Below are 23,237 nucleotides of genomic sequence, written 5' to 3' on the forward strand. Positions count from 1 at the left end.
AGAAAAATACATAAAACATACTATGTTTGGTGAATAAGAAAGAACTATGAAGGTGTATAGAAAGTATAGGGGCTTAAGTTTTTTAGACGATAAAGTGCTAAGAGACTCCTCACCAGTAAAATGACATTTGCATAATGACCTAAAAGAGGTGAGCAAGTAAGCCATTCTGGTAATTGATAAATGATTATTCCAGGAAGTGGGAAGCCCCTCTGAGGTGGCAGCTTCCCTGGCTTGTTCAAGGAACAGTAAGAAGTGCAGTGTGTCTGGAGTGAGACGAACAAGAGTAAGAGTAGTAAGGAGATGAAGGAAATGAGGTTAAAGAAGTAATTAATATACAGATCAGGTAGAGTTTAATAGATCATTATAAGGACTTTGAATTTTGCCCTGGTTAAAATAGGAGCCCTTTGAGGGACTGAGTGAAGAACTGACCTTATCTGACTTAGCATTTTAATGGTATAACTCTGGCTGTTGTGTTGGGATATTGTAAAGATGAGAAGGGCATAGATGGAAAAAGGGAAACCAGGCAGAAAACTTTGAAGTAATCTAGATGAGTGATGATGGCAGGACAGTAGCAGTCATTACTGAGAAGTGGTAGGATGTCTGATAGTTTTGACCTCAGGTTCAAAGTGATTTATTGATGCATTAGATGCAGATGAATTAAAGATTTCCACATAATTCCTATTTCTTAATTAGCAGAAAAGTTACTCTGAATATGATTGTGTAGCTAAACTCTATCAACATGAATTTTCTATCAGATTTTACTGTTACATTTAAATATGCTATTGAAACTCTGGGAAATTAGTATATGTTCATCAAAAACTCAGTCCTAATACCAGCAAAGCTGCATTGTTCAAAAAAGTGGTATTGAAGTTTATTTTATACCTAGAATCTTATTTTCCTGACTGTAGAAAGTGGATGTGGAAGGAACTGGCTCAGTAATCACTATCTAGTCACTAAAAGAATGTGTGATTGTTTGGCTCTTGGGGTTGGTCAAGGAGCCAGTGAGGCCAAAGTCACAGGTGCACTCTTTGTATAAGCTTATGAGCTTTGCATTTTCTGCTCCAGAGAATCTATTTCTGATCTCATACATTCAACTCAAAAAAACATTACCTTGCTCGTGAGGGTAACCTGCAAAACTGTATGGAGAGGTCAGTCTAGATCCATCATCATTTCTAGAAAAACAATTCACACCACTTCCTTTATTTACTAGCAATAAAAGTAAATGACATGTCCTCACATTTAGACAACACATTATGACTAAGGAAATAAGGAATACAAATGCGCTGCAGAATTTTTTTTTTCAGAGAAGTACACTAAAATAGTGAAGTATACATATGACTTATAAAAAGTATTTTATAAGAAAATTTTTGTTATGAATTTATTAAAAGTATAGAAAGTAGCTTTCAATAACTAATGAAAAACTGTAAAATAATCATGACTCTTACTGAATTTACTTCTCTTTTTCTATTTTATTCCAGAACCTACAGATAGACCACCTATACTATTAATTGCAAATTTTGAAACAATTGAGGTTTTCTATCTTAATGGAAGTAAAATGGCAACTCTAAGCTCAGTCAATGGAAATGAAATTCATACTCTGGATTTTATTTATAATGAAGATATGATTTGTTGGATTGAATCAAGAGAATCTTCAAATCAACTCAAATGTATCCAGATAACAAAAGCAGGAGGATTAACAGATGAATGGACAATCAATATTCTTCAATCCTTCCACAGTAAGTGTTTCAATTAAATATTATATGCCACCCTTTACTGATGTCATTTACAGACCCGTAGGCTGGATTCTCAAATTTCTAGCATAGCTCATGGCTGTTGGAAAGCTGTATGTGCAAATACAATGAACTTGAATTACTGTATTCACTACATGTTTTGCATATACAAACACATACACATAAACTTTCTCTATTTAAGTAAGTCATAAATTGCAGAGTTAATTGTAATTATTTCTTTAAGGCTTTTTACAGTGTCACCTGACTGGGAATTGATTTTTTTTTCCACTGAGTGGTAATTCACAATGTGATAGTGAAGGTGGGATTTAAAAAAAGCAGACAGAGTTGATAATTATAAGTGCATTGACTGTAGTTAAAAATACCTCAAATAAATAGGTTTATGCTAATTGGGAGTAACTACCTGTGTTAACTCTCTTTAAAGCAAATTAATTTTTATACATCCTCTTCCAAAAAACTTGTGATTTGTGATTCACTCTGACTTCTCATGTCAGAAACTTGACAAACTGTCCTTCTCTTCCTGCATATTACCATAAACTGAAATCTCATTGTCACACACACACACACACACTCATACACACACACACACCCAGAGATGCACACATATTCTCTCTCTCCTCTCTCCCTGCTTCCACATGGGAGTACAAAAATTGCTTTGTGTATGCTTGGGGAAACCATAAGCATGATAATTTTAACATGTATCCATTTAATTTATGATAATAGAAAGTGTTTCTTACAAATTCGGCTAAAATAAAAATCTGTAGAAAAATTAAGAGAAGCCGGGCGCGGTGGCTCCCAGCACTTTGGGAGGCCAAGGTGGGTGGATCATCTGAGGTTAGGAGTTCAAGACCAGCCTGGCCAAACCCCATCTCTACCAAAAATAAAAAATTAGCCAGGCATGTTGGTGCACGCCTTTAATCCCAGCTACTTGGGAGGCTGAGACAGGAGAATCGCTTGAACCCAGGAGGTGGAGGTTGCAGTGAGCCGAGATTGTGACATTGCACTCCAACCTGGGTGACAAGAGCAAAACTCTGTCTTAAAAAGAAAGAAAAGAAATGAAGAGACATGTGTACAATCAAGCAGAAAAGAAGAATGCTGTGATAGAAATAAATGTGATTTTCAAATTTAGAATATTTGATCTCATTTCAATAATTAAAGCTTTTCATATACATGAACTGGGTATTAATCCTTATGTAAAGAAATAATACTATGTAATGTTTGATCATTGTAATTAGATTAAATGAGTCAAAGGCAAATTGTGAAAAATAGGACATACAGGTATAATTTTATATACTTAAATGAACAAAGTGTTTAACAAATATTGTCGAACATTTTGAAGATCCTCTTAATGAAACAATTGATAAAGTTATTTATTGTGAAAATAGACCAAAAATTATAATGAAAGCAGTGGATATTTCAAGAATTCTATGGAGAAATGGTCATTCATATTAAATAATAATAAAGAATGGCACAAGGCAGATAATCCTTATTATGTAATTTATGTGATTTATTATGTAAGTAATAAGGATTATTTGCCTTCTGATATAAGTATTTCAGACATTGGCTTAGGCAGCAGCTAGAAACTGAACACAAGGCCACAGTCCTTGCTACATTAGTGATTACCACAACTAATCCAAATGTATTTTTCCCGGCAAATGGAATACTGAATAGTCAAATAGCTAAAATATTCACTAAGTTGCTCAGTAGAATTATTTTCTGAGCGTACTTAAGAACTTTTTATCTACACTTAATATGCCCTAATAATGGTAGTCTTCTCTTCTTTAATATATGTTTTAAAAACAGCTATTTGTTAAAATAAATCTAAGGAAGGTTAAGCAATTGCATATTGACTGTTGGTAGAAAATAAGTATAACTTAGATTAAATTTGATTTATTAAGCAATTCAGCAAACCTAGAAACATATATTTTGTTGTTGTTGTTGTTGTTAGGGAATTCACTGAAATGCTGAATAGAATATTCATTTTGAATAATAAAAAATAAGTTCACTGGAAATATTTTAATCTGAGTAAATAATTTGTGATGAGGTTAGGTTTAAGCATGCAATTACATAGTCACTTTAGAAAAAAGTGATTAAATATGTGGAAGTAATTTGATGACGGGAATGGGGCAGGGGTGTGAGCAGGGCTGGGCTTCTCTGTCATTGCTTGTAAGCCATGCATTTTATCAACATGTCACAGAAGAGCTGCCATTGAATACGATGGGCTCTGTGTTCACTATGACAGTTTGTGAGATGATAATGAAGTTTGAATATTCTTTGAATCTATAATTACATAAAATCTTTGTCATACCATATAAGCAAAAATAATGAACTGATGGAAGTCAGCCTGAATACCTGTCACTATCCACTGTTTCAGAGATTCTCTTTAGTTCCTCCCACCCCCATTGTATTTAGGTGCTTTTCTCTTATCTTACCTGAAGAGAACATGCTTTTTTGAGAAAATATAAACATTTTAGTTTTCAAAGGATTACTATGAGAAGAAAAACATTGCAGGTCAAACTGACTTGCAGTTAACACTTCCATAATATTATAGTAGTAAATATTTCATTGCAATATTTTTAAAAAATTGCACGTCTCATCTCACTGGATACCCACTGCATCTCTGTGTAGCAAGCAGGAGAGATATGCCCTTCCTGTTTTATAATATATGGCATTTTTACTCAAAGTTCAGATGTATTAGGCAAAGCTGGATGGCTAAAAAGAATGCAGAAGTGGAACATCTAAGCCCTGTTTTTTTCTTTTACACTAGAAAAGCAAATCTACCTTAAATGATATGTTTTATCTTTATTGAATATGCTGAAAGACTATCTGCAACAGGGAGATATTATTCTTTTGGGTTTTTTTGGGAAAATTGAGACTGAGCAGTTAGATAATTGTACACAGCATAATTCGGTAGGTTTGCATTTGGGTCAGACTTTATAGCTTTTTCTAAATACCGCGCTGCCCGTAGGTCTCAACTTTTTCATGTTAGCAAAGCAAAAATGATTAGGTCTACGAATATTAGTAATGTTGGCTTACAAAGACAGGCCCTCTAAGTGGGAGAGAGTTATATGAATCTTGGAATGGAGGTGGAAAAAGTGGGTTGTAGAAGTTTATAGCACTGAAAAGGCCCCCCCAATGATTCTGATGTGGCCTCCTTCAAAGTCCTACATTTAACATTGTACATCATTCCTAAGCAATATTGTGAGAGAATCAAGATGAATGATAATAATATGCTTAATAAAGTGTATTAATGAACCTTGGGGGGAAATGATAGACATTAAATTTCTCATTGAATTTTGTTCTTTTTTATAACGATAACTGATATTTATTATTTAGCATTTTAGCTTGAAAGTTGCAGACTTTGGGGATAATTTTGGAGTTAGGTGTTTTCTAAGCAAAACTTGTTTTTTAAAAAAGTATTCATACAAAGCACATTTGTAGCAGCTGATTGTTTCCCAAAATTTTTCTTGGAGAGTACTGTGGAAAGGACACAGATACCCAAAATAACAAAAATTATGGGATTTACAAAAGTGGTGAATTCCATCTGTTTCCTCGGGACAAAGTGCATAGAGACGATTGAGATAAGAATATTTTCTGACTTAATCTCTTATTAAGGAAAATGATTCAGAACCATATTGTCATCCCCCAGCTGCACAGTGAACACTTTCATTGTCTTTTTATGGGTGAATTCTTCAATACTCTGAAAAACTCAAGGATCACATTTAAGATTTTAACATGGATTTTGCCAGCTTCTCTTGAGCCACTCATGGGCTCAACTCCAATCCAGTAGAGTATACCTAGCTAAAAATAAAATAACTGCTTATTCTTCATGGATTTAGCTCCTGAATTAACCCCATTCACAGGCTTTTATCTTTTTCCTTAGCTTGTTTTAATGTCAACTTTAAATTACGTTCTATTTGAACCTCTAACTAGAGCTACTAAATTAAGTCATTGCATAATTATTGAATTCTGACAATTTTTTATCTTTTATTTTTAATTTAATTTCAAGTTCTGGGATACATGTGCAGGATGTGCAGGTTTGTTACATAGGAAAACATGTACTGCGGTGGTTTGCTGCACCCATCAACCCATCATCTAAGTATTAAGCCCAACATTCATTAACTATGTCTCCTGATGCTCTCCCTTTCCCACCCCACCCCCACGACAGTCTCAGTGTGTGTTGTTCCCCTCCTTGTATCCATGTGTTCTCATTGTTCAGCTCCCACTTGAACGTGAGAACATGGTTCTCTTGGTTTTCTGTTCCTGTGTTAGTTTGCTAAGGATAATGGCTTCCAGCTCCATCCATGTCCCTGCAAAGAAAATAATCTGTCTTTTTTATGGCTGCATGGTATTCCATGATATATATGTACCATTTTCTTTATCCAGTCTACCATTGATGGGTATTCGGGTTGATTCCATGTCTTTGCTATTGTGAATAGTGCTGAAATGAACATACAGGTGCATATATCTTTACAATAGAATGATTTATATTTTTGGCTGTATATACCCAGTAATGGGATTGCCGGGTCAAATGGTATTTCTGGTTCTAGGTCTTTGAGGAATTGCCACTCTGTCTTTCACAATGGTTGAACTAATTTACATTTCCACTAACATGTAAAAGCATTCTTACCTCTTGGCAGCCTCTGTTGTTTCTTGACTTTTGATAATCACTATTCTGACCGGTGTGAGATGGTATCTCATCACAGTTTTGATTTGGATTTCTCTAATCAGTGATGTTGAGCTATTTTCCACATGTTTGTTGGCCATATACATGTCATCTTTTGAGGTGTTTGTTCATGTCCTTTGCTCACTTTTTAATGTTTGTGTGTGTGTGTGTGTGTGTGTGTGTCAATTTGTTTAAGTTCCTTGTAGATTGCAAAAATTGTCTTCCATTCTGTAGGATGTCTGTTTGCTCTAATGATAGTTTCTTTTACTGTGCAGAAGCTCTTTAGTTTAATTAGATCTCATTCATCAATTTTTGCTTTTGTTGCAATTGTTTTCAGCAATTTTGTCAGGAAATCTTTGCCCGTGCCTATGTCCTGGGTGGTATTATCTGGATTTTCTTCCAGGGTTTTTATAGTTTTGAGTTTTACATTTAAATCTTTAATCCATCTTGAGTTAATTTTTGTATAAGGTGTAAGGAAGGAGTCCACTTTCAATTTTCTGCATATGGCTAGCCAGTTTGCCCAGCACCATTTATTAAATAGGGAATCATTTCCCCATTGCTTGTTTCTGTCAGGTTTGTCAAAGATCTAATGGTTGTAGATGTGTGGTCTTAAATCTGAGTTCTCTATTCTGTTCCACTGGTCTGTGTCTGTTTATGTACCAGTACCATGTGCCAGTTTTGGTTACTGTAGCCTTGTAGTATAGTTTGAAGTCAGGTAGAGTGATGCCTCCAGCTTTGTTCTTTTTCTTAGGATTGGCTTAGTTATACGGGCTCTTTTTTGATGTCATATGAATTTTAAAATAGTTTTTTCTAATTCACTGAAGAATGTCAACGGTAGTTTAATGGGAATAGCATGGAATCTATAAATTGCTTTGGGCAGTATGGCCATTTTCATAATATTGATTCTTCTATCCATGAGCACAAAATGTTTTTCTGTTTATGTCCTCTCTTTCTTTCTTTGATCAGTTATTTGCAATTCTCCTTGAAGAGGCCCTACACTTCCCTTGTTAGCTGTATTCCTAGGCGTTTTATTCTTTCTGTAGCAATTGTGAATGGGAGTTGATTCATGACTTGGCTCTCTGCTTGCATATTGTTGGTGTATAGGAAACTAGCGACTTTTGCACATGGATTTTGTATCCTGAGACTTTGCTGGAATTGCTTATCAGCTTTAGAAGCTTTTGGGATGAGACAATGGGGTTTTCTAGATATAGGATCGTGTCATCTGCAAACAAAGACAACTCAACTTCCTCTCTTCCTATTTGAATCCCCTTTATTTCTTTCTCTCGCCTGATTGCCCTGGCCAGAACTTCTAATTCTATGTTGAATAGGAGTGGTGAGAGGGGGCATCCTTGTCTTGTGCTGGTTTTCAAGGGGAATGCTTCCAGCTTTTGCACATTCAGTTTGATATTGGCTATGGGTTTGTCACATATGGCTCATTATTTTGAGGTATGTTCCTTCAATTCCTAGTTTATTCAGAGTTTTTAACATGAAGGAATGCTGAATTTTGTCAAAGGCCTTTTCTGCATCTATTGAGATAATCATGTGGTTTTTGCCTTCGGTTCTGTTTATGTGATGAATTATGTTCATTGATTTGCATATGTTCAACCAGCCTTGCATTCCAGTAATGAAGCCAACTTGATTGTGGTAGATAAACTTTTGGATGTGCTGCTGGATTTGGTTTGCTGGTATTTTATTGAGGATTTTTTTGCATTGATGTTCATTGGGGATATTGGACTAAAGTTTTCTTTTTTTGTAATAGCTCTGTCAGGTTTTGGTATCTGGATAATGCTAGCCACATAAAATGAGTTAGGGAGGAGTCCCATCTTTTCAGTTGCTTGGAATAGTTTCAGAAGAAATGGTACCAGCTCCTCTTTGTACCTTTGGTAGAATTCAGCTGTAAATCCATCTGGTCATGGGGTTTTTTGGTTGGTAGGCTATTTATTAGTGTCTCAGTTTCAGAATTCATTATTCAGGGATTCAACTTCTTTCTGGTTCAGTCTTGGGTGGGTGTATGTGTCCAGGAATTTATCCATTTCTTCTAGATTGTCTAGTTTATTGCATAGAGGTGTTGATAGTATTTACTGATGGTTGTTTGTATTTCTGTAAGATCAGTGGTTATATCTCCTTTATCATTTCATATTGTCTATTTGAATATTCTCTTTTCTTCCTTATTAGTCTAGTTAGCTATCTATTTTATTGATTTTTGCCCCCAAGGGTTTTTCATGTCCATTTCCTTGAGTTCCACTCTGATCTGGGTTATTTCTTGTCTTTTGCTAGCTTTGGGGTTTGTTTGCTCTTGATTCCCTAGTTCTTCTAATTGTGATGTTAGGGTGTTAGTTTGAGATCTTTCTAGCTTTTTGATGTGGGCACTTAGTGCTATAAATTTCCCTCTTAACACTGCTTTAGCTGCATCCCAGAGATTCTGGTATGTTGTCTCTTTGTTCTCATTGGTTTCAAAGAAATTCTTGATTTCTGCCTTAATTTCATTATTTACCCAGGAGTCATTCAGGAGCAGGTTGTTTAATTTCTGTGTGGTTTTGTGATTTTCAGTGAGTTTCTTAATCTTGCATTCTAATTTGATTGTGCTATGGTCTAAGATACAGTTGGTAATGATTTCAGTTATTTTGTATTAGTTGAGGAGTGTTTTACTCCCAATTATATGATCCATTTTAGAGCAAGTGCCATGTGGTGCTGAGAAGAATGTATATTCTCTTGTTTTGGGTTGGAGAGTTCTGTAGATATCTATCAAGTACACTTGATCAAAAGCTGAGTTCATGTCATGAATGTCTTTGTTTTATCTCAATCTGTCTAATATTTTTGTTTTATCTCTATCTGTATAATATTGACAGTGGGGTGTTAAAGTCTCCCAGTATCATTGTGTGGGAGTATAAGACTCTATGTAGGTCTCTAAGAACTTGTTTTATGAAACTGGATGCTCCTGTATTGGATGCATATATATGTCAGAAAGTTAGCTCTTCTTGTTGAATTCAACCCTTTCCCATTATGTAATGCCCTTTGGTATTTTTTTTTTTTTAATCTTTGTTGGCCTAGTCTGCTTTGTCAGAAACTAGGATTGCAACCCTTGCTTTTTTCTGCTTTCCATTTGCTTGGTAAATTTTCCTCCATCCCTTTATTTTGAGCCTATGTGTGGCTTTGCATGTGAGATGGGTCTCTTGAATACAGCACATCAATGGGTCTTGTCTTTTTACCCAGCTTGCCATTCTGTATCTTTTAATTGGGGCATTTGGCCCATTTACTTTTAAGGTTATGTGTGAATTTGATTCTGTCATCATGATTCTAACTGGTTATTCTGCAGACTTATTAATGTAGTTGCTTCATAGTGTCATTGGTCTGTGTACTTTTTGTGGCTGGTAATGAGCTTTTCTTTCCATATTTAGTGCTTCCTTCAGGAGGTCTTCAAGGCAGGCCTGGTGGTAATGAATTCCCTCAGTATTTGCTTATCTGAAAAGGATTTTGTTTCCCCTTTCCTTATGAAGCTTAGTATGGCTGATAATGAAATTTTGGGTTGGAAATTCTTTTTTTTTTTTTTTTTAAGAATGTTGAATATTGGCCCCCAATCTCTTCCAGCTTGTAGGGTTTCCACTGAGAGGTCTGCTGTTAATCTGATGGGCTTCTCTTTGTAGGTGACCTGGCCTTTCTCTCTGGCTGTCATTAACATTTTTTCTTCTTTTTCTTTTTCCCCAACCTTGGAGTATCTGATTATGTGTCTTGGAGCTGATCTTCTCATGGAGTATCTTACTGGGGTTCTCTGGATTTGAATGTTAGCCTGTCTTGCTAGGTTGGGGAAGTTCTCCTGGATGTCATGAAGTATGTTTTCCAACTTAGTTCCATTCTCCCTGTCTCTTTCAGGTACCGCATCAGTCATAGGTCCTATCCATTTACATAACCCCATAGTTCTCATGTTTTGTTTGTTCCTTTTTATTTTTTCTCTAACCTTGTCTGCCTGTCTTATTTCATCAATATAGTCTTCATGCTCTGATATCCTTTCCTCCACCTTGGTTTATTTGGCTGTTGATACTTGTGGTTGCATTGTGAAGTTCTCATGTTGTGTTTTTCAGCTCCTTCAGGTCATTTATGTTCCTGTCTAAACTGGTTATTCTGGTTAACAGCTCCTGTAAGGTTTTATCGTGGTTCTTATCTTCTTGCATTGGTTTAGAACATATTCCTTTAGCTCAGCGAAGTTCATTATTACGCACCTTCTGAAGCCTAATTCTGTCAGGTCATTCATCTTGGCTCAAGCCTAGTTCAGTGTCCTTGCTGGAGAGGTGTTGTGATCATTTGGAGGAGAAGAGGCACTCTGGCTTTTTGAGTTTTCAGCATTTTGGCATTAATTCTTTCTCATCTTTGTGGGTTTTTCTACCTTCGATATTTTGGAGCTGCTGATGGGGTTTTTATGGGGTCTTTTTTGTTGATGTTGTTGTTGCTTTCTGTTTGTTTTTCTTTTAGCAATCAGGCCCATCTTCCGTAGGGCTGCTGGGGCTTACTGGGGGACAACTGCAGAGCCAATTCACCTGGGTCCCTCCTGCAACTAGAGGTATCACCAGTGGAGGCTACAGAACAGCAAAGATGGCTTCCTGTTCCTTCCTCTGGGAGCTCCATCTCAGAGGGGCACCAAGCTAATACCAGCCAAAACACTCTGGTATGAGGTATCTCATGGCCCTTGTTGGGATGTCTCAAACAGTCAGGAGGCATGTGATCAGAAGCCTGTGTAACAAAGCAGCTTGGCTGCCCCTTGTCTGAGCAGGTTTGGCTGCACTGGGGAGAATCCCCCTCATCTGGACTGCCAGCAGACAGGAACGACTAGGTCCACTAAATTCAAGATCAGGGTCACATCTTCCCCCAGGGTCTCCTTCCCAGGAATATCAGAGTTCTATCGGTAAAACCCTGGCTATAGTTGCAGCAATTCCTGCAGGGAGGCCCTGCCCAATGAGAAAGGATGGATCTGGTCCCATCTAAAGGAGCAATCTTGCCGTGATCTGCCACAGCTGCTGTGCTTCGCTGTGGGGGAATTCCTCTCAGTTTAAACTGCCCGATCTCCCCAACACCAGCAGTGGAAAATGGCTGATGAGAGCCTCAGTGATGGTGGCTCCCTCTCCCCCCAGGACCTCAGTTGTCTTAGGCAGTGTCCAGCCTGCTGCCACTTGCCTCAACCCGATTGGATTGCACAGCTCTCAGTTTGGGACCCAAGGCCCTGGTGGGGTGGACTCACAAGGAGATCTCCTGATCCACAGGATGTATAGATCTGAAGAAAGAATGTCGTTTCCCAGGCAGGGCAGCACAGTTACTCACCACCTCCCTTGTCTGGGTGTGAGAGTGCCCCTTATCCTGTGTGGCACCTTGGTCATTGCACCACCCTGCTTTTCCTCACTCTGTGTGGGTCACACTAACTGCCTAGTCAGTCCCAGTGAGAGAACCTGGATACCTCAGTTGATAGAGCAGGATTCACTTACTGCTTTTGTTCTTCTCAGTGGGAACTGCAGACTGGAGCTGCTTCTAACAGGCCATCTTGGCTCCTCTCCCCTCTGTTTTTTTATTGTAGATTCAGGGGTACATGTACAGGTTTATTATGTGGGTATATTGCATGATGTTAAAGTTTGGACATCAATTGAATCTGTCACCCAAATAGTGAATGTAGTATCCAGTAGGAAGTTTTTCAATCTTTTCCCTTTACCCCTTCCCTTCTTTTGAAGTCCTCTTGTTGCCATACTTACGTCTCTGTGTACCCACTGTTCGGCTCCCACTTATAAGTGAGAATATATAGTGTTTGGTTTTCTGTTTCTGAAGTAACTCACTTAGGATAATGGCTTCCAGCTGCATACATGTCGCTGCAAAGGATGTGATTTCATCCTTTTATGGCTACATAGTGTTCTGTTCATATACATACCATATTTTCTTTATCCAATCCACAATTGATGGGCACCTAGATTGACTCTATGTCTTTGTGGCTGTGAATAGTGCTGTGATGTATGTACACAGGCATGTGTCTTTTTGGTGGAATGATTTGTTTTCCTTTGTGTATATACCTAGTAATGGGATCACTAGGTTGAATAGTAATTCTGTTTTTAGTTATTTGAGAAATCTCAAAACTGTTTTTAACAGTGGCTGAACTAATTTACAATCCCACCAGCAGTGTGTGTGTTTCCTTTTTTTTTTTTGCAATCGAGAACTAATTTACAATCCCACCAACAGCGTATGAGTGTTTCCTTTTTTTCTGCAATCTCACCAACATCTGTTATTTTGACTTGTTAATAGTAGCCATTCTGATTGGTTTGAGATGGTATCTCATTGTGGTTTTGATTTGCATTTGTCTGATTATTAGTGATGTTGAGTATTTTTTCATGTTTTTGGGCCACTTGTATATCTTCTTTTGAAGTGTCTGTTCATGTCCTTTGCTCACTTTTTAGTGGAGTTTTTATTTATTTATTTATTTAAGTTCCTTAAAGTTCCTTAAAGATTTTGGATATTAGTCTTTCGTCAGATGCATAGTTTGAAAATATCTTCTCCCACTCTGTAAGTTGTCTGTTTACTTTGTTTATAGTTTCTTTTGCTAAGCAGAAGCTCTTTAGTTTAATTAGGATTCATTGTTAATTTTTGTTTTTGTTGCATTTGTTTTTGAGGACTTAGTCAAAAATTCTTTGCATAGGTCAATGTTCAGAAAAGCATTTCCTATGTTTTCTTCTGGGATTTTTAGTTTGAGGTATTACATTTAAGTTTTTAATCCATCTTGGTTAATTTTTGTAAATGGTGAGAGGTAGAGGTCAAATTTCATTTTTTTCCATATGGTTAGCTGGTTTTCTCAGCACCATTTATTGAGTAGGGCTGATAGTTCACTTCTGTCTTCTATCAAGCTTACCTTTTTCTGTTTAGTTAGCAACTATCTAATAATTACACAGTATTTTGGAATGTGTATTGAATGTTTATATTGTGCATTAGGCAATCTACATATTTACTTCATTACCACCACACCCAATTATAACACATGTATACTATATATAATTATCAGTTTATAGATGAGAAAATGAACCTACAAAACTAGGAGCAAGAAAGTGGAGGGAGGTGCCACGCATCTTTAAATCACTAGATCTTGAGAGAACTCACTCACTATTCTGAGGACAGCACTAAGCCATGAGGGATCTACCCCCATGACCCAAACACCACCCACTAGGACCCACCTCCAATATTGGAGATTACAATTTAACATGAGATTTGGTAGGGACATATATTCAAACTACATCATTCGTCTCCTGATCTCTCAAATCTCATGTTCTTCTCACATTGCAAAATACAATTATGCCTTCCCAATAATCCCCCAAAGTCTGACCTCATTCCAGCATCAAATCAATTAAAAGTCCCAAGTCTAAAGTCTCATCTGAGACAAGGCAAGTCCCTTCCACTTATAAGCCTGTAAAATCAAGCAAGTTATTTACTTCCAAGATACAATGGAGGTATACGCATTGTACCTATAATGGAATCAAGATGAGTAAACATTCCCATTCCATAAAAGAGAAACTGACCAAAAGAAAGGGCTACATGTCCCTGTAAGCTTGAAACCCAACAGGGAAATTATTAAATATTAAAGCTCTAAAATAATCTTTTTTGACTCCCTGTCTTATACCTAGGGCACACTGGTGCAAGGGGTAGGCTCCCAAGGCCTTGCACAGCTCTACCTCTGTAGTTTTTTAGGGTACATCTACTGTGGCTGCTCTCAGAGATTGAGTGCCTGTGGCTTTTCCAGGCATAGTGTGAAAGCTGCCAGTGACTCTCGAATTCTGGGGTATGAAGGATAATGGCCCTCTTCCCACAGCTTCGCTAGGCAATGCCCCAGTGGGAACTCTGAGTGGAGGCTCCAACCCCACATTTCCCCTCTGCACTTACCTAGTTGAAGTTCTCTGTGCAGCCTCCACTTCTGCATCAGGCTTCTGCATGGGCAACCACGCTTTCCCATACATCCTCTGAAATCTAGGCAGAGGCTGACAAGCCTTCACCACTCTTATACTCTGTGCAAGTGTGGGCATAACACCACATGGAAGCTGCCAAGGTTTATGACTTGCATTCTCCAAAGTGGCAGTTTGAGGTGTATCTGGACCAAAGTGGCGGTTCAAGGTATATCTGGACCCTTTGAACCCTGGCTGGTGCTGTAGTGGCTGAGATGTGAGAAGCAGTGCCCTGAAGCTGTGCAGAGCAGCAGAGCCTTGGTCCTGGTCCCTGGAACCATTCTTCCCTCCTGTGTCTCTAGGCATGTGATGAAAGGGGCCACCACAAAAGCCTCTGAAATGCCTTTGAGACATTTTTCACCTTGTCTTGGCTATTAGCACTTGGCTCCTTTTTAGTTATGCAAATTTCTGTAGCAAGTATTTGCTCAGCAGCCTGCTTGAATTCTGCTCTAGAAAAAGCTTCTTCTTTCTCTGTCACATGGCCAAGCTGCAAACTTTCCAAACTTTTATACTCTGCTTCCTGTTTAAATACAAATTCCAACTTTAACTCATTTCTTTGCTCCCACTTCTGAGTATTGGTTGTCAGAAGCAGCCAGGACACATCTTGAACGCTTTGCTGCTTAGAAATTTCTTCCACCAGATACCCTAGGCTATCACTCTCAAGCTCAAACTTCCATAGATCCATAGGGCCTGAAGAGAATGCAGCCAACTTCTTTGCTAAGGCATAACACATGTGAACTTTGCTCCAGGTTCCCAATAAGTTCATTTAAATCTGAGACCTCCTCAGCTTGAACTTCACTATCCATATTAGTATCAGCATTTGGTCACAACCATATACCCAGTCCCTAAGAAATTTCAAACCATCTCTCATCTTGTCTTCTTCTGAGCCCTCTAAACTCTTCCAATCTCTTCCTGTTACCCAGTTCCAAAGTCACTTTCACATTTTCTGGTATCTTTATAGCAAGACCCCACTCCTCTGTACCAATTATCTGTATTAGGCTGTTCTCACGTTGCTACAAAGAAATACCAGAGATTTGGTAACTTATAAAGAAAAGAGGTTTAATTTGCTCATGGTTCTGCAGGCTGTACAGGAAGCATAATGCGAGCATCTGCTTCTGGGGAGGTATCAGGAAGGTTGCAATCATGGCTGTAGGTGAAGGAGGAGCAGGTGTCTCACATGGTAAAGCTGGAGCAAGAGAATGGGGAGAGGTGCTACACACTTTTAAATAACCAGATCTCAAGGGAACTCACTCACTATTGTGAGGACAGCACCAAGCCATGAGGGATCTACCCCCATAACCCAAACATCACCCACCAGTCCCCACCTCCAACATCGGGGATTACAATTTAACAAGAGATTTGGTGGAGACATATATTCAAACTATATAAGCTCTATATCCAATTTTAGCAAAGTGCCTATCTGTTTTCAGAATAAATTTAGCATAAACAAGGAAGGGTGGCTGAGTGACCATGCCAAATCATGACCTTAGACATTCAGAAAACTTATCTGCATCATCAGTAAGATATGGTCTGTGTCTGGATAAAGTGTAAGTGGTAATTTCAGTGTTTCTGAGACACTGGGTCTTCTTAGTGACTACTGGCTTTTATTCAGGCTTGGTCTCTGACTTCCCATGATATGCACCTATAAATTTATTTTGGGGCCTAACACCAATGAATATAGGAACAGCTTAATGCAAATCTTTTTTGAGTTTCCCCTACCTTCCTACCCACACCAATGCAGTTATAATTAAACAAGATTAGAGCCAAGGCATTTAAAATAGAGGTCAGTTAATGTTAGTACAGGATCACTCAAAATGGTGCAGACTTTTAACCCCTTATTCCACTTAGGCTGAGTAGACATTTTCCAGTGAAGGAAGTTCTGCTATTTTATATATAGGTGTTCAGATGCATAAAATGATGTGTGCATTAGGAGATACATTTGCGATCCCAATACTATATATTTTATTATTATTAAAACTGATGTCTTTTAGAGTAACAGTTAAAGGACAGGCTCGGGTGTCTGTGGTATCTCTCAGCCTTTGAGAAACTGTCAGCTACCTCAAACCTAGAAATGTGTGCTTTTCATTCTTCACCACAGATAAATTATGTTAAACAATTGATTAGTTCTGGTTCCAGGATTCTGTTAGAAAAAGTTTAAGAATTGACCACCTCCTAGCTTGGGAGAATTGAAGTTATGATGATGACCATACTTAATCTTGTAAATTAATGAGATTTTGTAAAAAGAATACAGTCAGCCTTCAGCATCTTTGGGCTCCATGTCCTCTAATTAAACCAACGATGGATTAAGCCAACCAACGATCAAAAATATTTAGGAAAAAAAAACAGTAAAAAATAATACAAGTAAAAACTAATACAGTATGGCAACTATTTTTATAGTATTTACATGGTATTTGGTAGTATAAGTAACCTGGAGATGACTTAAAATATATAGGAGGATGTGCGTAGGTTATATGCAAACACAGCAGGTCCTCAAATGATGTGGTATCATTCAACATGTTTCAGCCAACCATCGGTCAAAAATATTTAGGAAAAAAAACAGTAAAAAATAATGCAAGTAAAAACCAATACAGTATAGAAACTATTTTTATAGTATTTACATTGTATTTGGTATTACAATTGATCTAGCGATGACTTAAAATATACAGGAGCATGTGCATAGGTTATACACAAACAGAAGGTCCTCAGATAATGTGGTGTCATTCAACAATGTTTCATTATAGTGTTGATGAGAAAAATAAATTGAATCCAGGCTGGGGCCACTGTCTGTGTGGAGTTTGTACATTCTCTCATGTCTGTGGGTTTTCTTCAGGGACTTTGGTTTCTTCCCATGTCCCAAAGCTGTGCCATCAGTTAACAACTGTGTCTAAATGTTCCCAGTGTGCCTGTGGGGGTGTGTGTGAGTATATCTTGTGATGAAGTGGTGGCCTGTCCAGGGCTGGTTCCTGACTGATGCCCCAAGCTGCTGGGATAGGTTCTGGCTGCCACCAGAACCTGAATAATTATGTTACTTTGATAAATAATTATCTTACTTGTTTTTATTAATCTTTATTAAATGTATGTATCGCTCATATTTATTTCAATGTTTAACATTAGAAGTGTTTTGGCCGGGCATGGGGGCTCATGTCTGTAATCCCAGCACTGTGGAAAGTGAGGCAAGAAAATCACATCAGCCTGGGGGTTCAAGACCAACCCGGGCAACATAGCAAGACCTCATCTTTACCAAAAAAAAAAAAAAAAAAAAAAAATTAATTAGCTGAGGATGATGGTGCTCAGGAGGCTGAGGTGGGAGGAACACTGGAGCCAGGGATGTTGAGGCTGCAGTGAACCATGATTGAACCACCGTACTCCAGCTTAAAAGACAGAGTGAGATTATCTCAAAAAGCAAAAAGAATAGAAGTGTTTTGGGTCTGTATTTAGAAGTTTGGTGATGTTTTCGTGACCAGAAATATGCCATAGCAACATAACTCTTGTTTATATCAATTACTCTATGGTAAAAATGGTTTCATTATACATCAACATTTGGCTTAAAGTTGTAGTTTCCAAGAACGAATCAATTACATTAAATGATGACTTCCTGTACTACACCATTTTATATAAGGTACTTGACCTTCCTAAGAGTTTGGTATTTTCAGTTGAGGGGTGGGTCTTGGAATCAATTCCTTGCATATACCTAGAGAACTATATTTTCTTTTTGATCTACATCACCTACATCTTTCCCCAGCAAAAGTGGGTTATTTCTGTTTTGTTTTGTTTTTTTGCTATTTAGAATCTAGACTTTTTGGCCGGCACGGTCGCTCACGTGTGTAATCCCAGCACTCTGGGAGGCCGAGGTGGACAGATCACGAGGTCAGGAGATCAAGACCACCCTGGCTAACACAGTGAAACTCTGTCCCTACTAAAATACAAAAAAAAAAAAAATTATCCGGGCGTGGTGGTGGAAGCCTGTAGTCCCAGCTACTTGGGAGGCTGAGGCAGGAGAATGGCGTGAACCCAGGAGGTGGAGCTTGCAGTGAGCCGAGATGGTGCCACTGCACTCCAGCCTGGGCGACAGTGTGAGGCTCAGTCTCAAAAAAAAAAAAAAAAAAAAAAAAAAAATCTAGACTTTTTGATCAATATATCTTGGGGGAAAAGTAAATTTTACACAAGAATTTTTGCTGCAGTAACTGATTCTATATTATTCCCTAAGAAACTCTGTGAAGAATTCTAAGCACATCTTCTATAAGGATATTGTAACTCCTTATTCTCAAAGATACTTTACTTTTTTAATTAATTGCAATTTTGTAAGCAAATACATGTTTTATTAAACTCTTTATACTTAAAAGCTTCTTATCTTCTATTTAGCACATTTATATAGAAACATAAAAGTGGCTTTTTTCTGAGTCATAGTCTTGTGTTTGTGTGCATGTGGCTGTGAAGCTAATTAATAAAATTACTTCCCTGTTGGTAACTGGAATTTCAGTGAGGAGATCAGGCCATGCATTGAGAGTCAAAAAAGGACAGTTACAATTATCAAAGATGTTGATCTGAGGACGTGTTTCCAGTGAATTTTCAGAATTCCCTTCCTGATACCATATGCTTAATGTTGAAGGTATTAGCATTAAATTATTCCTTAATTTTTACATAAACATTAGATGAATTTATTTTGAAGTAACCTGTTCTGATTTATGATCTGTACATAGCCATAAAAAGCCTTCCTGAATGCTTAGTTTTTATTTTATTTTATTTTTCTGAGATGGAGTCTCGCTCTGTCTCCCAGGCTAGAGTGCAATGGCCGGATCTCGGCTCACTGCAACCTCTGCCTCCCGGCTTCAAGCAATTCTCCTGCCTCAGCCTCTCAAGTAGCTGGGATTACAGGCACGCACCACCAGGGCCGGCTAGTATTTGTGTTTTTAGTAGAGGTGGGTTTTCACCACGTTGGCCAGGCTAGTCTCAAACTCCTGACCTCGTGATCCACCTGCCTTGGTCTCCCAAAGTGCTGGGATTACAGGCCTGAGGCACAGTGCCCGGCCCTGAATGCTTAGTTTTTTTTTTTTTTTTTTTAAAAAAAAAAAAGGAAAAATGGGCTGGGCATGGTGTCTCATGCCTATAATCCCAGCACTCTGGGAGGCTGAGGTAGGCGGATCACCTGAGTGCAGGAGTTTGAGACCAGCCTGGCGAACGTGGTGAAACCCCGTCTCTACTAAAAATACCAAAATTAGCTGAGCATGGTAGCGGGTGCCTGTAATCCCAGCTACTCAGGAAGCTGTAGCAGGAGAATCGCTTGAACCCGGAAGGCAGAGTTTGCAGTGAGCTGAGATCGTGCCAATATACTCCAGCCTGGGCGACGCAGCGAGACTGCCTCTCAATAAACAAATAATAGGAAAAATGAAAAAATAAACCTCTTAGCACTCTACTGTGCTATAAATTTGTCTTTATTGTTAGTTTAGCTGTTAGGCTGCAAAGACTATTCCTATTTTTTATTGTCATTTATCAAGAAGTTTGGAACTTGCCAAAGTAGAAATTAGAGATGTACTAGGCTTCTATTGCTTGTGTTTGTTTATTCTACGCATTTGTTAAAATAGATTTTACACTAGACACAAACATACTCCCTTCCAAATTGTGCTTGATGCCATATCAAACTTTTAAATCATTATTCTCAAAGTTAGTATTTTTTGTCTGGAATCTTATGTTTGCTTGTTTCATTAATGGATTTTAATATTTTAAGTAGGAATTTCTTGATGATACCATCAGGGTGCCATATACTTGGTACAACATGAAATTTATCAGCTTCATTTTATCTACCAATCAGAAACTTGGAAGGTATGATGCTCTTTTTATAATAAGTCATGAAATATATTTGAAACCCGTAATGTTTAATTATGAAACTGATGTTTCTGATAATAGATTTTGTCTTTATGGAAGAAAGAAGGAAGTAAAGATAGAAAAGTGAACAAAGAAAAGAGAGAAATTATTACTTTTGTGGCAAGTAGCCTAATAAAATAATTTCTGATTTAATGCTTATTTGATGTATTTTTTCTCTTTAAGTATAATTATTGTCATTTTAAAATTTTTATTTTGGACTTTCCTAATGGAAACATTAGGTAACATGGGCATTTTTTTTCTTATATTTCCTGACCTCCATAAGTTTTTAATCTTGTAGCGATGTTTACGAGATATTGGGATATTGGGAACTTATCATTAAAACTAAAGACAGTGAGCAATAGGGACCTAATTAAGCAAGGTCATAAAATGCACGCCGCATTTCAGTTTTTGATTAAGATTCTTGTTGTCTTATTTTTTTTCAGACTGTAACATCTTGTGACTTATAGGTTTATTTTAACATTGGGCTTTGTATTTCCCCTACCACAGTATTTAGGAGTGAGTTGATAATGGTTCTAGTTCTGTCATTAACTAGCTGTGTAACTTCATACAACTCACTTTAAAACAAAAACACTTTTTTGCATAATTGCTAGAATCTCAGCTCTAAACATACTTTCCCCTTCGGTTCCCTTGTACTTGCTTTCCTTATAATTTATGGTCTACCTCCCTCTGTCGGTGTCTGTGTCTGTGAGTTTGAGGGCAATATTTGTCTCTTCCCTTAACTTTCTCCTTTTCTTTTTTCTTCCTCTTAACCGCTTACAATAGATGTACCTTCATCCTTTTATACTGCCATTTCCTTACATTCCTTGGGACACCATTTCTGAAAGACATTCTTGGAAAAAGGATTTCATGGGCAAATGAGTTTGTGAAATTTTGCATGTTATATAACCTTATTGTAGATTACAATGCTATTAGCATGTTGAAAATTGTGAGAATTCCTTCCATAAAATACCTATTAAACATTGTTTAGCTCTTGGATTAGTCCGTTCTCACACTGCTGATAAAAAGATACCTGAGACTGGGTAATTTATAAAGGAAAGAGATTTAATTGACTCACAGCTCAGCATAGCTGGGGAGGCCTCTGGAAACTTATAATCACAGCAGAAGGGGGAGCAAACACATCCTTCTTCACATGTTAGCAGCAAGGAGAAGTGCCCAGCAAAAGGGGAGAAAGCCCTTTATGAAACCATCAGATCTCCTGAGAACTTACTCTCATGAGAACAGCATGAGGATAAACACCCTCATGATTCGACTACCTCCCACCAGGTCCCTCCCACGACAGGTAGGGATTATGGGAACTACAATTCAAGGTGAGATTTGGGTGGGGACACAGAACCAAACAATATCAGTTCTAGATTTCCTTATTTTATTTGAGTACTGAACACTTTCTTGTTATTGTAGTGCTGTGTCCGTGACTGTGTTTCTGTGTAGGTGCTTGTTTCTAAGGATGTAATATGAGTGTGTATATCTAATCCATATTAGCATCCCAAATATTTGGTGTTTTGTGCTATTTTGATAATATTGTTTTAAAGGCCTCAGGGAGAAGGTCTTCAGATTGGATTCTCCCATCCCCCCCCCTTTTTTTTTTTTTTTTGAGACAGAATCTCAGAATCTCGCTTTGTCGCCCAGGTTGGAGTGCAGCGGCGTGATCTCAGCTCACTGTAAGCTCTGCCTCCCAGGTTCACGCCATGCTCCTGCCTCAGCCTCCCCGGTAGCTGGGACTACAGGCGCCTGCCACTACGCCCAGCTAATTTTTTGTATTTTTTTAGTAGAGACGGGGTTGCACTGTGTTAGCCAGGATAGTCTCCATCTCCTGACCTCGTGATCCAACCGCCTCGGCCTCCCAGAGTGCTGGGATTACAGGCGTGAGCCCCCCGCGCCCAGCCACTCCCATCCCTTTTTAATGTATTTACTGCATCTGCGGCTAAACCTGTAAGACCTGCATATGCAAAGAGATATGGAACCTTAATGTAGCTTTTCTGGTTGTGGCGCAGTGTGGCAAGGAGTACTCTCTATGCCAGTAGCCAAGCGGTTCAAGAGCCTGCTGCAGTCCATGCAGGTCTTTTGATGCTATAAGATGGCGATAGTCGTTGGCACTGCAAATGCTGCAACGGTCTCATCAAGGTGAATGGATGGCGCCGGAAATGACTGACTCGTGTACCCTGCAACACAAGCTACTGGAATCTGTTCTGCTTCTGGGCCAGGAGCAGTTTGCAGGTGTGGACATCATGTCTGGGTGAAGGATGGTGGTCATGAGGCCCAGTTTTATGTTATCCATCAGTCCATCTCCAAATCCCTGGTGTCCCATTACCAGAAATATATGGATAAAGCTTTCAAGAAGATAAAAGACATTCTCAGTCAGTATGACCAGATACTGCTGGTAGCTGATATATTTCCAGAACTGAATGGTAGAGAAAGCCCTATATATACTACTGCCCAACTATGAGTCTAATTTTCTAACCTTTAAATAAATCTGTTTTAAATCATGCTTCCCAAGGCGGACATGGCGGCTCACGCCTGTAATCCCAGCACTTTGGGAGACTGAGGTGGGTGGATCATCTGAGGTCAGAAGTTCAAGATCAGCCTGGTCAAAATGGTAAAACCCCATCTTTACTAAATATACAAAAATAAGCCAGGCGTGGTGGCGGGTGCCTGTAATCCCAGCTACTCAGGAGGCTGAGGCAGGAGAATTGCTTGAACCGGGGAGGCAGAGGTTGCAGTGAGCTGAGATTGCACCATTGCGCTCCAGTCTGGGCAACAAGAGTGAAACTTCATCTCAAAATCAAAACAAAAACAAAAACAAAAACATGCTCCCCACATGTGCTAGAGAATATTAATTGTTAGTCTTAAATGCTTCACACACACAAAATATTATTTCCATAACTAAAGAAACTTCTATTTTAGATTTTTATGTTGTTGGTAAATACCATTTTGCTTACCGAAAACAATAACAACAACAAAGAAACCTTTATAGAATTCCATTGTGAC

At 38.3% G+C, this 23,237-nt stretch overlaps 1 protein-coding gene across 3 annotated transcripts in view; it reads left to right on the forward strand.

The window, feature by feature from the left end:
- Positions 1 to 23,237, forward strand: part of LRP1B (LDL receptor related protein 1B) — a 1,910,203-nt gene that overhangs the window by 906,560 nt on the left and 980,406 nt on the right. For all 3 annotated transcript variants that reach the window (XM_034954060.3, XM_034954061.3, XM_003822825.6), the window contains exon 6: positions 1,479 to 1,736. In XM_034954060.3, the coding sequence (XP_034809951.2) occupies positions 1,479 to 1,736 (258 nt within the window). The remainder of the gene's footprint in view (positions 1 to 1,478; positions 1,737 to 23,237) is intronic.

Source organism: Pan paniscus, chromosome 13, assembly GCF_029289425.2.
Source record: "Pan paniscus chromosome 13, NHGRI_mPanPan1-v2.0_pri, whole genome shotgun sequence".
NCBI lineage: Eukaryota > Metazoa > Chordata > Mammalia > Primates > Hominidae > Pan > Pan paniscus.